This window comes from Crassostrea angulata, chromosome 4 (assembly GCF_025612915.1).
Source record: "Crassostrea angulata isolate pt1a10 chromosome 4, ASM2561291v2, whole genome shotgun sequence".
NCBI classification, from domain to species: Eukaryota; Metazoa; Mollusca; class Bivalvia; order Ostreida; family Ostreidae; genus Magallana; species Magallana angulata.
The window spans coordinates 25,387,247-25,401,640 of NC_069114.1; the positions used below are offsets into that span (position 1 = coordinate 25,387,247).

At 34.2% G+C, this 14,394-nt stretch overlaps 2 protein-coding genes across 2 annotated transcripts; both read right to left on the minus strand.

Annotated features, from left to right (window-relative positions):
* Nucleotides 1–1,533: 1,533 nt before the first annotated feature.
* Nucleotides 1,534–2,675, minus strand: LOC128181817 (complement C1q tumor necrosis factor-related protein 3-like). Its single transcript, XM_052850358.1, has 2 exons — nt 2,426–2,675; nt 1,534–2,014 (listed from the first exon to the last, which is right to left on the minus strand). Exons 1-2 carry the CDS (start codon nt 2,604–2,606, stop codon nt 1,572–1,574), a joined length of 624 nt encoding a protein of 207 aa, XP_052706318.1. The 5' UTR covers nt 2,607–2,675; the 3' UTR covers nt 1,534–1,571.
* Nucleotides 2,676–9,430: 6,755 nt separating this feature from the next.
* On the minus strand, nt 9,431–10,618 carry LOC128181331 (heavy metal-binding protein HIP-like). The gene is made up of 2 exons (XM_052849689.1): nt 10,317–10,618; nt 9,431–9,963 (listed from the first exon to the last, which is right to left on the minus strand). The coding sequence occupies exons 1-2, from the start codon at nt 10,555–10,557 to the stop codon at nt 9,524–9,526; spliced, it is 681 nt and encodes a 226-aa protein (XP_052705649.1). The 5' UTR covers nt 10,558–10,618; the 3' UTR covers nt 9,431–9,523.
* Between the last annotated feature and the right edge of the window lie 3,776 nt (nt 10,619–14,394).

A 14,394-nucleotide genomic window follows, 5' to 3' on the forward strand; every position in this document is an offset into this window, starting at 1 on the left:
TAAAAGTGTGGAAGAGAGTGGGGTGAGTGGAGTGAGAGAGAAGGCTGAAAGTGGAGAGATAGTAGGGTGTATAAGACGTCAGAAATTCAGATTTGCTTATTCGACCGCTAGTTAACAATAGTTTTAGAACACTGTTAATTTGTATTTCTTTTTCACTGTTCTTGCCCAAATCAGTCCACAGAAATCAGTTATGCCAACACCTGCCCTCACATTGATACAGTGACATTTAAATTCAAAAAAGCAAGCCTGTGTGGGACCCATCTCGCCCATTCTAGTGTCAAATTTACGCAAAGTTGTAGGATGATTCCTAAATCTAGTGTAATGTCTTTTGCGATGTCTATGTTACGACTGTCACAGTTTTCTACACCTTCACTTCCAGCCCTACAATGTTCCAAGTAAAGCAATGATGAATGTTTTCAAGCTGTGACGGTAAAATGTTTTCAAACATCGCAAGGGTTTATGAACAGACAAATAAAATCTTTGGCAACATTCTGCTCACCACTGCTTAGAAATTTTGTTTACACTGATCGAGGTAAAACCAGGTCGACATTTTTACTCCAAACTCTCATTATCGCCAATTAATGATATCAAAGCAGAAAAAGGATGGAATTTAAAGAAATATCAGTTTTAAATCACAGGCTGTCAAGAAATTGCATAGTCCTCACCTTTCATGCACATTGGCGAAGAATATCAGACAGTTTTGTGGCCTGCAATTACTTTAGAATTGCCTTTATAGTTATAAATATTGAGTTATGTACGACGCTCTGTTTAGTGTTTCATCATGCCTGGCGTAAAATCGAACCAATGCAATGACAAAGAAAAATATTGTAATGAAAATTCCTTTGATTATGTAAATAGAGCAATCAGGGTCAATCAAATATATTCAATCATAAGCTATTCCTTGGGTGTGGTTAACTGTCTTAAACGTTTTAATGACCCTGCGATGAGTCAGCAGAATTGACGTAGGGTATAAATAGGAAGCGCGTCTGCGCATAGATGTTAGTCTGCTGATAGACGCAGAGGAGAGAAGACCTCAGAAAGCAGAGATACAGCGATTATAGTAGGTACGCTTTATGTTTCATTTGAGGGACCCCAAAATACTGCGGGTGGACCATTTGAAACATAACGGTATATCATATAGTCCGGGAGCATAGGCTCAGAAATAAACAAGTTCGGACTTGGTTCAGAACAGGGTCTGAAACGGTGGTCTGAAACAGTGATCTCAGACCAATTGTTGTACAAGGATAGCGGATGGAAAATTATACGTTATAAATCAGTTAGAATCATCGTGTTTGATTTAATTTGATGAACGGTGTTTAAGAGTTGATTTTATTCCAATCATTTAGAAACGTAGCCAGGAAACGTTTAGGAAAAATTATTATCTGTGGTTTGAACCCACATTAATTGTTACAATATTTTCTTCAAACTCTAGCTACCTTTATACTCGCATGAATCATCATCGTGAGCATATTATTGTTTAAATGGAACAAAATTTAAAATTTATGTTAATTTCAGATTTGTTTTAATCTACCTTGATAAAACATAATCCAAATTGATAATACATGTATTTGTTAATTAAGAATATATCCAGCAAACGAAGAAGTGCCCAACCCAGTACCATAAACGTAGTGCGAACAAGCGATTTCTATATTGGAAACTCGTATCCAGACACGATCACCTGCGTTCATCCGGGTAACAGCGGTCCCTGACGACACAGCCCAATCCCTGTGATCATTCGCATCGCTTATAGAATATACCAACATTTCATTGTTCTTCACAACGTCGTATACAATGCAATGGTAGTCCCCAGATGAAATGGTCCAGGCGAAGACGTATAGACCGGAAACCGGGGCGACGAAATGTCCGGAATAAATTGAATATCCGTTCCCATCATTCAAAAGAACTTTATCAAACTCAATAGACTGGTGTATCCCAAGGTTGACGATGTTGTGCGTTAAACGGACATGAAAAGCAATTTGTGATTGCCGCCCTTCAGGGATTGCACGTCCCTCTCCTGATGAAAAAGGAGTTTTTCAAAAACAAAATGACAATAACGAAAACGGATCGTGACTTGATCTGACTAAAATCATAATATGTTAAAGATTGTCTTGTCGTGTCTATTTGTCACTTATCTTGTCAAGTGTCATTAATTAACTATTATGTACAATATCGATTTTAATGTCTATTTCAAAAAAGCTGATAACAGCAAGTTGCTTTATATTACGATTGCCTGGACTCTTGGAAATGTCTTCTTTTTTTTTTTTTACTTTTTTGTTGTTTTAAACCTATGCCAATACAACAAGTAAACAAACAAAAATAAATATTTTAAATGATTAAATGCCCTTTGAATCATCGTATAGAATAATATTTAATGGAGATATTTTTGAAAAGCAACCTTTAACTACATACACAACATCGCACTTACTGGTTATTGAATCATCTTCGGAAGTAGAACATTTACAGCTCTCAAGTTTCCCCGTAAGCACGGAAACTTTATTCTCGAGTTCTGACAGTTTGTGGAAAATCTCTGCATTTTCGTTAGAATAGTTTGCCGAAACGAACAACATCGACTGTAATGCTACTACAAAGACCGCTTTTAAACACATTTTGCTCGTTCGATCATGTAACAGTTATTTGCGTTCTGCGGTTAAAGAAATTGATAAGACTCGTGCATAAAGCAGATTTCATATACATTATATGCTGGTATCTTATAGACCCATGAAAATTGGTCAGTAGGTGAAACTCGGGCCTGTGTATACACAATGCATGAATGATTCCAAAATCAAAGTTGAGTACCGTTTCAATTATTTTTAGTTAACTGTTATTACTGTGAACGTATATATTTGACACCTCTTTAATATTAGACAGCAAATGCATTTAAATGTTGTTAATTGTATGCATATAATTATGACAGACATGTTAATCTTGCCTTTTAGGGTAATGTCATTTATCTTATCCGAAGAAACTGTTCAAAGTATGTATTATGTAAAGTATGGAAAATTTATTATTGAAAAATAGAACACCTCAAACGTCTTTACAATCTCTGGTTTTGAAATTGGCAGACTCAATATCTAAATTATCATACGTATTAGGAACGTACATGCATTAAATAACTGCATGTAAGCTTGAACGCGGAAGATAAAACAGTCAAATTTTTAAATTGTATTTGGTATAATAAGATGCTGAATCAAATGTATTTTTTTCCAACCGTAGGAATGAATAGTCAAGCACGTAGCATCTTTTTTGAAAGTGTCGAGGCGGCTTTATCCAAAATATCTTGACAAACAATTTAAAAAAGGTTAATTCTCAAAATCATGAAAGGAAATTCTAATTGTAACTACAATTTGAAATCCTTAATTTCAGTTTCATTTATCACATGCTCCGACAAAAGTGGATGGGGTGGCAAATCCATTCAAATTTCCATTTTTTATATGTAAAGTTAAAAAAGTTTTTGCTGCAAAAAGGTGGGGGAGCCCCCCCCCCCCCCCCATCCCCTCCCAGTATAGTGAGTACACACGGTGTGCTCTGGAGTATTCTCATGATCCGGCGCGCAAAAACTATGAATGGGTTATATTATTGCGCGAAGTCCTTCTTTACCATTAAGATCCATGGGGAGGGGGTCAAGTGAATTATTTGACGTTTGTTTTGTATATTTTGAATCGAATGGTTTTTAAAAAATTATCGAATTAACACACACTTGACTAGAAAAATTTTAATGTACATTTAGTAGGACACGCGAGTTATGTACCCTTTCAAGATGAATGAAATCGCCCAATTGATCAAAAATTGCGGGAGATCGGGTCACCCCGAATTCGGCGATTTAGTTCCTACAGTTTATATTCAAGCCATATGAATGCATTTTTGTTTTAATCCAAACTGTTGATTCTTTGGTAATGATGATACTCCAACAGAAATTATTACTTACATTGTACTGTACTAGACAATATGTTACAACTTGGTACGATGACCCCCTCCACCTTTTTTTCTACAGTTCAAATTTTAAATCAGGATTAAACACGTGAATGCTGAACAGCCCTTTTATTGAAAACTCTTGCTAACATTGTACTATAGTTACATTCAGTGTATATTTCGCCTTTTCTTTGCATTGAAAATTTGCAATATGTAAACGTCTCCACGTGTTTTGAGTATATTATTTTTGTAAGATTAAATGAACCATTCAATCTTACATAACCAATTTGATATTGTACTTACGAAAAATAATTATTAAATTATATCTACTCCTTAATAAAAAGGATTTTTCTCTACAAAGTATTTGGCCCTATATCTCTAGTCGCGGAAGCAAACTAAATAGCATGTTAATATGGCTGTTTCATGTATCATGTTTCATATCCCTGACTGACTCTGAGAGCGTATATAATGCCTTTACAGCGACGATACACATATATTTCATACAAAAAATTATCAGTATGAATATAAATATAGGCATTGAATGCTAATTTTTGGATGTCGTCGGTCCTGTGACACACCAATGCGGCGCAGACAAATTATCATTACGCGCGGTATTCAATTTGTCTGCACCGCATTGGTGTGTCATAGAACCTACGACATCCAAAAATAAGCATTCAATGCTAAAGTAAAAGACAATATGTGACAACCTGTGTCGTAACCCCCCCCCCCCCCCCCCCCCTCTTTCTACCATTCAAATTTTAAATCAGTATCATACACGACGTGCATGGTGAACAGCCCTTTTATTGAAAACTCTTGCTTACTGTTGATTATTACATCCGATATATTGTGAATGCAAATGCTGACACATTAAACATGCATCCGATTCGGTTAATTTTTTTATTAAAAAATCTTGATATTGTTTGCGCCCATTGTGTGCACTGTTTCGGAGAAAGCAACGTTCAATCCGGCGTCATGACGTCAGGCAATAATCCTTGCTTAGTCTAACATAGCTAAAAACAGTGGCGTTGGAAGCAAATTGAATGTGGGGGGGGGGGGGGGGGGCTACACTAATCATCAGAAATCTTGACAAGCAAAAAAAACCAACAACTGATTCCCAAAATCATGAAATCCTAATCGTTGGGGGGGGGGGGGGGGTAGGGGGCAGATACATTGGTGAAAACACAAGGTTTATATATGACCTTATGGCATATACAGAGTCATTAAAAATTCCTGGCTTACTTGTTCTCATAGATTTCGAAAAGGCATTTGATTCTATTGCATGGGAGTTTATTTACAAAGTTTTGCATTTTTCGGGGTTTGGAAAAAATATAATTAGCTGGGTGAAGATTTTAAATACAAACTTTAAAGCAGCTATTTTGCAATGTGGATATCTGTCTGATCAATTTGACATACAGAGAGGTTGCAGACAAGGTGGTCCGATTGCTCCATATTTATTTTTACTATGTGCAGAGATCCTAGTCATACTTATCAAACAGAACACAAACATTAAGGGTATTATAGTTAATTGTAAAGAACACAAGATAACTCAATATGCAGATAATACAACACTGACACTTGATGGTTCACCAGAGTCTCTTTTTAATTCTCTAGATACATTAGAGTTTTTCTCAAAATTTCCTGGATTAAAAATTAACAGCTCAAAAACCAAGGTGGTTTGGATAGGCTCAAGAAAGTTCTCAGATCAGGTTTTTCTCCATACTCGATGGAAACTCGATTGGGGTAGTACAACTTTTAATCTGTTATGTAGAATTAGATAAAATTACTGAATTAAATTACAACATACAACTGCCAAAAATTCTTTCACTGATTCAACAATGGAACAGAAGGGTTTTAACTCCTGTTGGTAGAGTAACCGTGGCCAAGACTTTAATTTTGCCGAAATTGAATCATCTATTTATTTCACTTCCCACACCCGATAAAGCATTTTTATCCTCATTGAATACAGCAATATTTAATTTTATATGGAAATTTAAAGGTGATAAAGTAAAAAGAAAGATAGTTACTCAAGATTACACAAAAGTTGGTTTCAAAATGCTAGATGTCCATAATTTCGTTTCTTCTCTCAAATGTTCATGGATTAAAAGGTTAACTCTCGAACACAAACCATGGTAAATATATATTTTCTTGGCAATTAACGGCAAAGATGTGTTTATGAAAATGTTAGAGTTTGGGGATGATTTTATCAGATAGGTGATAACACAAAATAATGTTTTTGGCAAGATGTTTTTCAATCTTGTCTCCAGAATATCGAATATCGCACATTCATGGTATGAATGGTAATGATAAAATGAGAGAGCGGGTGAGAAAATGGATTGAGCTAGTTAGGAGAATGGGAAGAGAGAACCGGGTGAACAGGGGAAGAGATGGGTGGGAGAATGGAGTGAGAGGGGCGAGAAAGTGGAGATGGATGGGTGGGAGAACGGTGAGAGGAATGAGAGAGTGGGATAGGAGTGGGCTTAGGGTAATAGAGTGGAGTGAGAAAGGGTTGAGAGAGTAGGAAGAATTTGATGTAAGAGTGGTATAAGAGTCTTTGGGTAAGAACGGTGAGAAATGTGGAACAGAGTTGGAAGTTGGGTAATAGATAGGGGAGGGAAAGGGGAAGAAAATGTGCGAGTAGAGAGGGGTGAAAGAGGGAATAAGTTAAAGTAATGGGGTGAGAGTTGATAGTTGGACAAGAGAGGTTAGTAGGGTTGAAAGTGGGGCAAGAGTGGCGGGCGAGTTGGGGCGAGGGATTAAGGGAGGAGAGTCGGGCAAGAAAATGCATGAGTGAGAAAGGAGGAGAATGGGGTGATAAAGTGGGTAAGAAGGGAGATGGAGTGGGTGTAGGAGTGCGATTAAAGGGGCGATAGAGTGGGGGACGGATCGAATGAGAGAAAAGTGGATTTTTATAGATATCTGTAAAAATCAAATTCCAATCATTCACGATTGAAACTTGAAATCTTAATTAGAATTGTTGATCAAATATAAGTATCTCTAATATTGCATAGTTCAATTATATCAAAACGAAATAACCATCCTGCTAATAATAAATAAATCTTTCATGAATTATTTTGCATCGAGTCAAATCAGGCGTTTGAGCTATTGCCAAAAAATATGGATTTCAACGAATAGTAGTCGCAAATTCGTCAAATAAACCAACGCTCAATTAATATTCAAATATTTGATAAACAAAAATGTAATTGAAGAGCAATATAAAATTTTAACAAAAATTATGGACCACATCGCCTTCCTGTAGCAGAGAAGTTTTCGAGATCTCAAACGATTTTCCATATATATATATATATATATATATATATATATATATATATATATATATATATATATATATATATATATATATATATATATATTATACATCACAATATATAAAATAGACACCACATGATATTGAACATACATCACAAGATATTGAACATACTGTAATGTCGTTTTTGGGTTCTAGCCACGAATAATATTAATTTTTCTTAAAGTTACTTTACGTTTGATTGGATTATTATAATCGTCAAAAATTATCTCACTTTGATCACAAATATGATTAAATTATATATATTTTTTTCTTCTTATTCCCTGTGTTTGACCTATAATGTAATGTGTTTGAGCTCTTCGTTCCAGCAACTGTGCTGAATCAAAGTCACCCAGACCGCAGTCTGAAACCTTTTGTTTAAAATCACCCTCTTGGCTTTTATTACTAGTAAAGTGCCCAAGAATGAAACCGTTCAAAAGTATACATGTAGCATAAAAAAAATCGCTTTCCCTTGTCACGTGACTCGTAATCATCTTAACTTTTTATTTTTAAAAACCCCAAACCCTTATCTGATTCAATAATGCCATATCTTACTTATCAAATGAATAACTAAATTGAAAAGGAACATTAATTTACAATACATCACACATACATCTTGGTTTACTTTTTTCTAATGATTTAAGTTGGTCTCAATATATTAATAATATAGTAAACAGTGCATACAAAAAATTAGGACTTTTGAAAAAACTTAAATTTACTCTAGGTAGAACTAATTTATCAAAAATGTATATCACGTTTATTAGACCAATTCTTGAATATGCTTCTGTAGTATGGGACGGTTGCAATATGTTTGACATGGAGAGATTAGAAAAAGTTCAATTAAGTGCTGCAAGGATTGTTACTGGTTTACCCATTTTAGCATCTACAGATTCTCTCTACACAGAAACTGGCTGGGAATCTCTGGTCAGTCGACGAAATAAGGATAAATTAATAACCATGTTTAAAATTCATACAAATCAAGTACCTGAGTACTTGAGCAATATTATTCCTCCCGTAACAAAAAATGTCTCAAAATATCACACAAGAAATAGCGAAAATTATAGTGTTCCAATCAGCAGATTAGAACTTTACAAAAAATCTTTTGTACCTGACACCATTCGGAAATGGAATTCTCTCAAATTAGAAGTTAGGGAAGCAACGTCTCTCAACATATTCAAGAAAAACATTACTGAAAGTATTCCTCAGCCTCCAAAATATTTTTCATTTGGTAAACGCACTATTAATATTTTACATACCAAGTTGAGAAACAACTGTATTTTGAATTATGATCTGTATAGAAGAAACATTATTGAATCACCCAATTGTATTTGTGGTCAAAAGGAGGATGTTTATCACTTTTTCTTTATATGCAAGAATTATGTAAATGCAAGAAACAATCTTTTTGAATTACTTTTTAATAGGCTTGATGAAACAATTTTAATTAACTCACATTTGCTTCTTTGGGGTAGTGACAATTTGTCTTACAATACAAACTGCTTTATTTTTTCAGCAGTTCAAAAGTTCATTAATGAGTCTGGAAGATTTAATAATTAAATTCCTTTTTGCTTTTGCTTTCTATACTGTACATTAACGTTATCTACTATATATTTGCAATTACTTTGTAAATGTATGTCCATGAATTTAATTATTATAAAGTCAATAACTATAAGTAACATGTAATATTACATGTACTATGACAATTGTATATATTGTATGTATTATCATTAGGAGAGGAACTTGTAAGTTGTAAGAACTTGTTTCCGATCCTTTTGTGTTACTCACACAATAAAATATGTTCAAATCAAATCAATACATCACAAGGTTTTCGAATAAAGCAACGTGTTGCACGCCATGTTCCCGCACATGCACTGTAGCAACCTCTAATGATACACCGTTCACTAATGATATAATGTTGCATTAGTGGTCAGGATGTTGACCACTGTACATATTTCACATTTTTTCCCATATCATTAGAGGTTACGATTTTTGACCGCTTATGATATAAATCTGAAATTATATCATTAGTGGACGGTTAAGTTGTTCGTTAATGATAAAATTATATCATTAGTGGTCAACATCCTGACCACTTATGCAACATTATTAATAGCATTAGTGGACGGTGTATCATTAGAGGTTGCTACAATGCACAATGACCAATGGGAGAGTTATTTGTTTTACATGACATACCAAAACACAGTGATAGTTAAAACACACCAATTAAGAGAAAACTGCTCATATTTTAATGAAAAAAGTATATTTAATTTTGCCTTTATCTCCTCCTTCAACAAAATAATTCATAAATGTGGTTTTTTAGTGCAGTAAATATCCGGCAAACGAAGAAGTGCCCAACCCAGCACCATAAACAATGTGCGAGCATGGGAGGTAATCGGATACTCGTATCCAGACACGATCCCCTAAGTTCATCCGGGTAACAGCGGTTCCTGATGACACAGCCCAGTCATCATGATCATGCGCATCGCTTACATAATATGCTAAAATTGCACTGTTCTTTACGACGTCATATTTCAAGCACGTGTGTTCTCCGCTTGAAATGGTCCAGGCGAAGACGTAGAGACCGGAAACAGGGGCCACGAATTCTCCCGCATGAACCGAATATCCGTTCCCCTCATTCAAGAGCACTTTATCGAAATGAATGGCTTGATGAAGTCCAAGATTCTGAACGTTATTGCTGAGATGGGCATGAAAAGCAACCTGGGATTCCTGCCCTTGTGGGACAATACGTCTCTCCCCTAAGATAAAATAAATATGTTTATTTACAGTACATTTTTTGCAAGTAAAATTAAAGAGAATGTCCATGCACACCAAAATAAATTTTAACTGCTTGTCATATTGTTAAAATTTTAATTTTAATATAAGTATCGTCAATTATTACCAATAAAATATCAAAAATCGAAATATATTTGTATTAAAGATTTCACATCTTAATGCAGCATAATGAATCATTTAATTGATGTTAAAACACACCTATCCAGTAAACTTGAAAACAAACAATATGACAGAACTATGAATACATGGATCTTTTTATAAAACCATGCTATTGCCTACGGTTTCAAGTAGCCAGATAAACACGGTTTGTACTCACTTGTCTCTGTGTTCGATTTAGAGGATTCGTTACATCCACTTTGGCAAGACTTCAGACTCTGTTTAAGCATGGACACTTCTTCCAGAGTCTTGAGTTCTCTCTGTTTAAGCATGGACACTTCGACTTCCAAAGTCTTTAGCTTTTGCAAAATCGCGATATTTTGACTATTTACGCTAGAGTCGTTTGCAAAAACAAACAACGCCATCTCTAATGCAATGCAGACTCCAAAAGACAGAGACATGACGGGATCTTTAAGACACTAAGTTTGTAGATCGTTGTAGAGTACAGCACTCAGCGCATGATTTTTATCAAGTGAGCCTTATAATAGATAACAATTATAAGCGGTCAATGTGTCACTTCCCTAACCTGAACACCAATGTGGAAATCCAAAATAGATTATAGTAGCTAAATAATATTAAAAGCAATATTATACAGTCAAAACTTAATAAGTTGGCAGTTCCTATACAGCATCTAGCTGAGTGCAATAAATGCATGCATGCATTTCAAAAAACAAAAACTCTACAATGTTTCCAATACTGATTTCTTATTGAAAATGGTATTCAGCGGTTTATATAAAGAAAAGTTCGGGGCCAAACTGTTTTAAAAGATATATCTTTAGTGTAAATAAAAAAGGGAAATGTTTTTTTTTTTTGGTGGGGGTAGTTTTTTTGTTTTTGTTTTTGGTTGTTTGTTTGTTCGTTTTTTAGTTCACCTGAGCTGAAAGGTCAAGTGAGCTATTCTGATCACTTTTTGTCCGTCGTCCGTCCGTCCGTCTGTCTGTCCGTCTGTAAACTTTTTACATTTTGAACTTCTTCTCTAAAACCGCTTATCCAATTTCAACCAAATTTGGCACAAAGCATCCTTATGGGAGGGCGAATATAAATTGCAGAAATAAAAGTCCGATCTGTATTCAAAGCGGAGAAAACCTTGAAACTGTAGAAAAAGGGGGTGCATTTTTAAAAATCTTCTTCTCAAGAACTACTGATTCCAATTCAACGTATTTTAGCATAAATTATCCTTATGGGAAGGAAAATATAAATTGCAAAATTAAGGTCTAATTCTGTTTCAAATCAGAGTTATTACGAAAATAATAATAAAGGAAAGGCTTGCTTTAATCTGGTTCGGCATCCGGTAAAATGGGTAGGCAAGACTTGGCCTGGGCAAAACAAAGATTGGCAGTTATTAATCGGCCAATTTCATTAAAATTTCAGGATATTTGATGGACCAGTATATTTGTATTAGCTGTAAATATTGCTGCAAAATAATGCGTATTTGGAATTGACGATTGTCGATCTACCTTGGAATTATTTTGCCACGGCCCGGGTTTGCATACCCATTTTACCAAGACTCGTATTCCATACTTCTAAAACGAGGTTCTTTGTTTAAAGCAGCCATGACATTATACGAAAAAGGGTCGATCTGACTATGATGAATTTGCTTGTTGTGCAACAGTTCGCGTATGAAGGGAAATTTTTAAAACATGCAAAATATATTATTGCCGATTTTTTAAAGTAAATTGAGGCTAAATATTTCAATGCGTTGACAGTTTTCACACATGACGTTGGTGTTAGCTTGTTCTGATTTTCGTTTCGTTTTCATTATTTCTGCTTTGTAACCTGGGAACTATCGTCTGTATTTCGTGATTTTTACGTATCAAATCAAACAGAGACTTCGGTAAATCAAACAGTTAACTGTTTACCTGCGCAAATTAAGCAAAATCTGATGTATCAAAAAAGTACCGAAATACAATTCTTTTTATCGGTAATTCGATCGGCATTATCTTTTTCGTAATGGTAGATTAATGCAATAGGTTTTGTTGCGATGCTCGGCATTTTCTCGAGTTTATTCAGTTTAAATAGAGTTTGATATCGCTGACGGAAATATGTAGGTATATATACATGTATATATATGATTCATTTCGAAAAAATAAATTGTGTTCTTTATTTGTTATAGTGAATCTTTCTTGTTTTTAATTGTTTTCAATTTCTATTTACTAACCATATTTGAGTGTTAAGCTTCAAATTATAAGCAAGATACAGAGATTTGCTCACAATTCTATGTTTGTACACAGATCTTAAAAACTAAAGATTAAAAAAGTAAAAAAAAATTGTCAATATTTATTAAGAAAATTTTCAAAGTCTGTTCTTCCAGAAACCAACTTTAACATCTTATTGCATTGTAAACTTAACCTTTATTCGTCATTATTACTCCTACTGTACATATGATCCTTGACTGTGTTTGTGTACATTTGTATCAACTGATTTTGAACCTCAAATACCAGTGAACTGGTCTTGAGTGAGTAAAAGAATATAAAATCTTAGGCCATTCTTTTTTTCCATTTTAAATGCTGAATAGGAAATACCAAGTTAAAAATCATAAGCTGAATGTAATAAACTCATGTGAACAAAATATGACTCGAACCTAGGCGAACTGTGAGCTCTGTATCTTGCTTATAATTCTACGATTGACGCTGAAATTTTGGTTGAACATTAGAAATTCTCTATGAATTAGAGTATGTTAAATACTTGTACAAACAAAATAAAAGAATGATATTCTGTGTATACCGACTCTCTGGGGCCCTCTCTTTATACAATAAATAATGTGAAATCTACATCAATTTTGATAGTTTTTCAGACACGAGTAAATAAAAACGACATTTTAAAACAGTTTCCATATTTCTGACACATTTCTGTTGCGGAGATAAAGTAATTATCGCTATTCCTAAGAATATCACAGCGGAAAATTATCCTGGTTTGTACGCGAAGTAAATAACAGTCATTTAATTATAATGGAGAAGACAAATAAATTTTTTGAATGTTTTTAATTTGAGGAATTGAGCACATTGAGGTACAATTTTCTTCTTCACATCTATACATGTAGGATTTTTTAAATAAAAAACAATAACTATTATATCTTTTTTAATACAATAACTAGTAAGTAGTTGATGAAAAAAATGTACCTATATGCTCTCATATATTTTGATCGCTTTACAAAGTGGGGGGGGGGGGGGGGCAGAACGAAAATATAGGGAATTGGAAGTTAACAACTTAACATTGCACCCCTACCAAATGTTTAGTTTTATATCTTGCGTAGGATTTTCTTATTCTGGTAAAAAATAGTATTTCATGAAGGTACAATGTCAAAGATAACGTGTATACAAAAATAAGTGTAAAATTCGAATACTTTACAATATTTATTTTTTGTTATTCTACCGAGGGACCATATGATATGGCACAGTATCTTTTGAACGCCGATTGTTGCTCAGGTGAGCGATGTGGCCCGATGAGCCTCTTGTTTTAATTTTCTTATATTTAAAATAAATCGTGTAAAACAATCGAATGCTAATGGTATGAAATGAAAGATAGTAGTAAAAATGTAAAGGATTTTATATAAGAAATAGTGTACGTTTTAAAATTTCCGGAAAAATTGTTTCCCCCTTTCATATTTCCTAATATAATTTTACCGGATGTTTTGAATCTGAAGTTTTGAGCCTCAGTGACTGATAAATTTTGTGGATTTCTTAGGTATTTTAATTCTTAGCACGACTTTAAATCAATTATTGAATGTGAAATGATACGTGTAGAACTCTTTGATGGACAATTTGTACGAACTTGACCCAGTCTTACTGTTTCTATCCTATCACCGGACTGCAAACAAATATTTCTTTTTAAATCATGTCCAGTACAATATTCACTGAGTATTTTTTTTTATAGATCAGGCTACGTAGCTTGATTTTCCTACACAGCTATATTTACCCACAGGAGTCGGCAATCTAATCAATAAATAATAACTAGAGTCAAAATAAGTAAAAACTCAGCCCTGAGCTTCGCTTTACTCACTTCGTTTTGGCTGGGTTTTTAGCTTTTTGACTCTAGTTACTATTTATTGATAAGATTGCCGACTCCTGTGATTTACCTGCCAGAAGATGGATTATTTAGCAACATTTATGCAATTTGGCTTTTGTGTAAAACAGACAAAAAGTCACAAGGAAACCTGTATTAAAAAAAACCCAACCGAAAACAAGAATAGTTTAATCATCGCTATTTTTGAGCAGTTTTTTAGCTCACCTGAGCTGAAA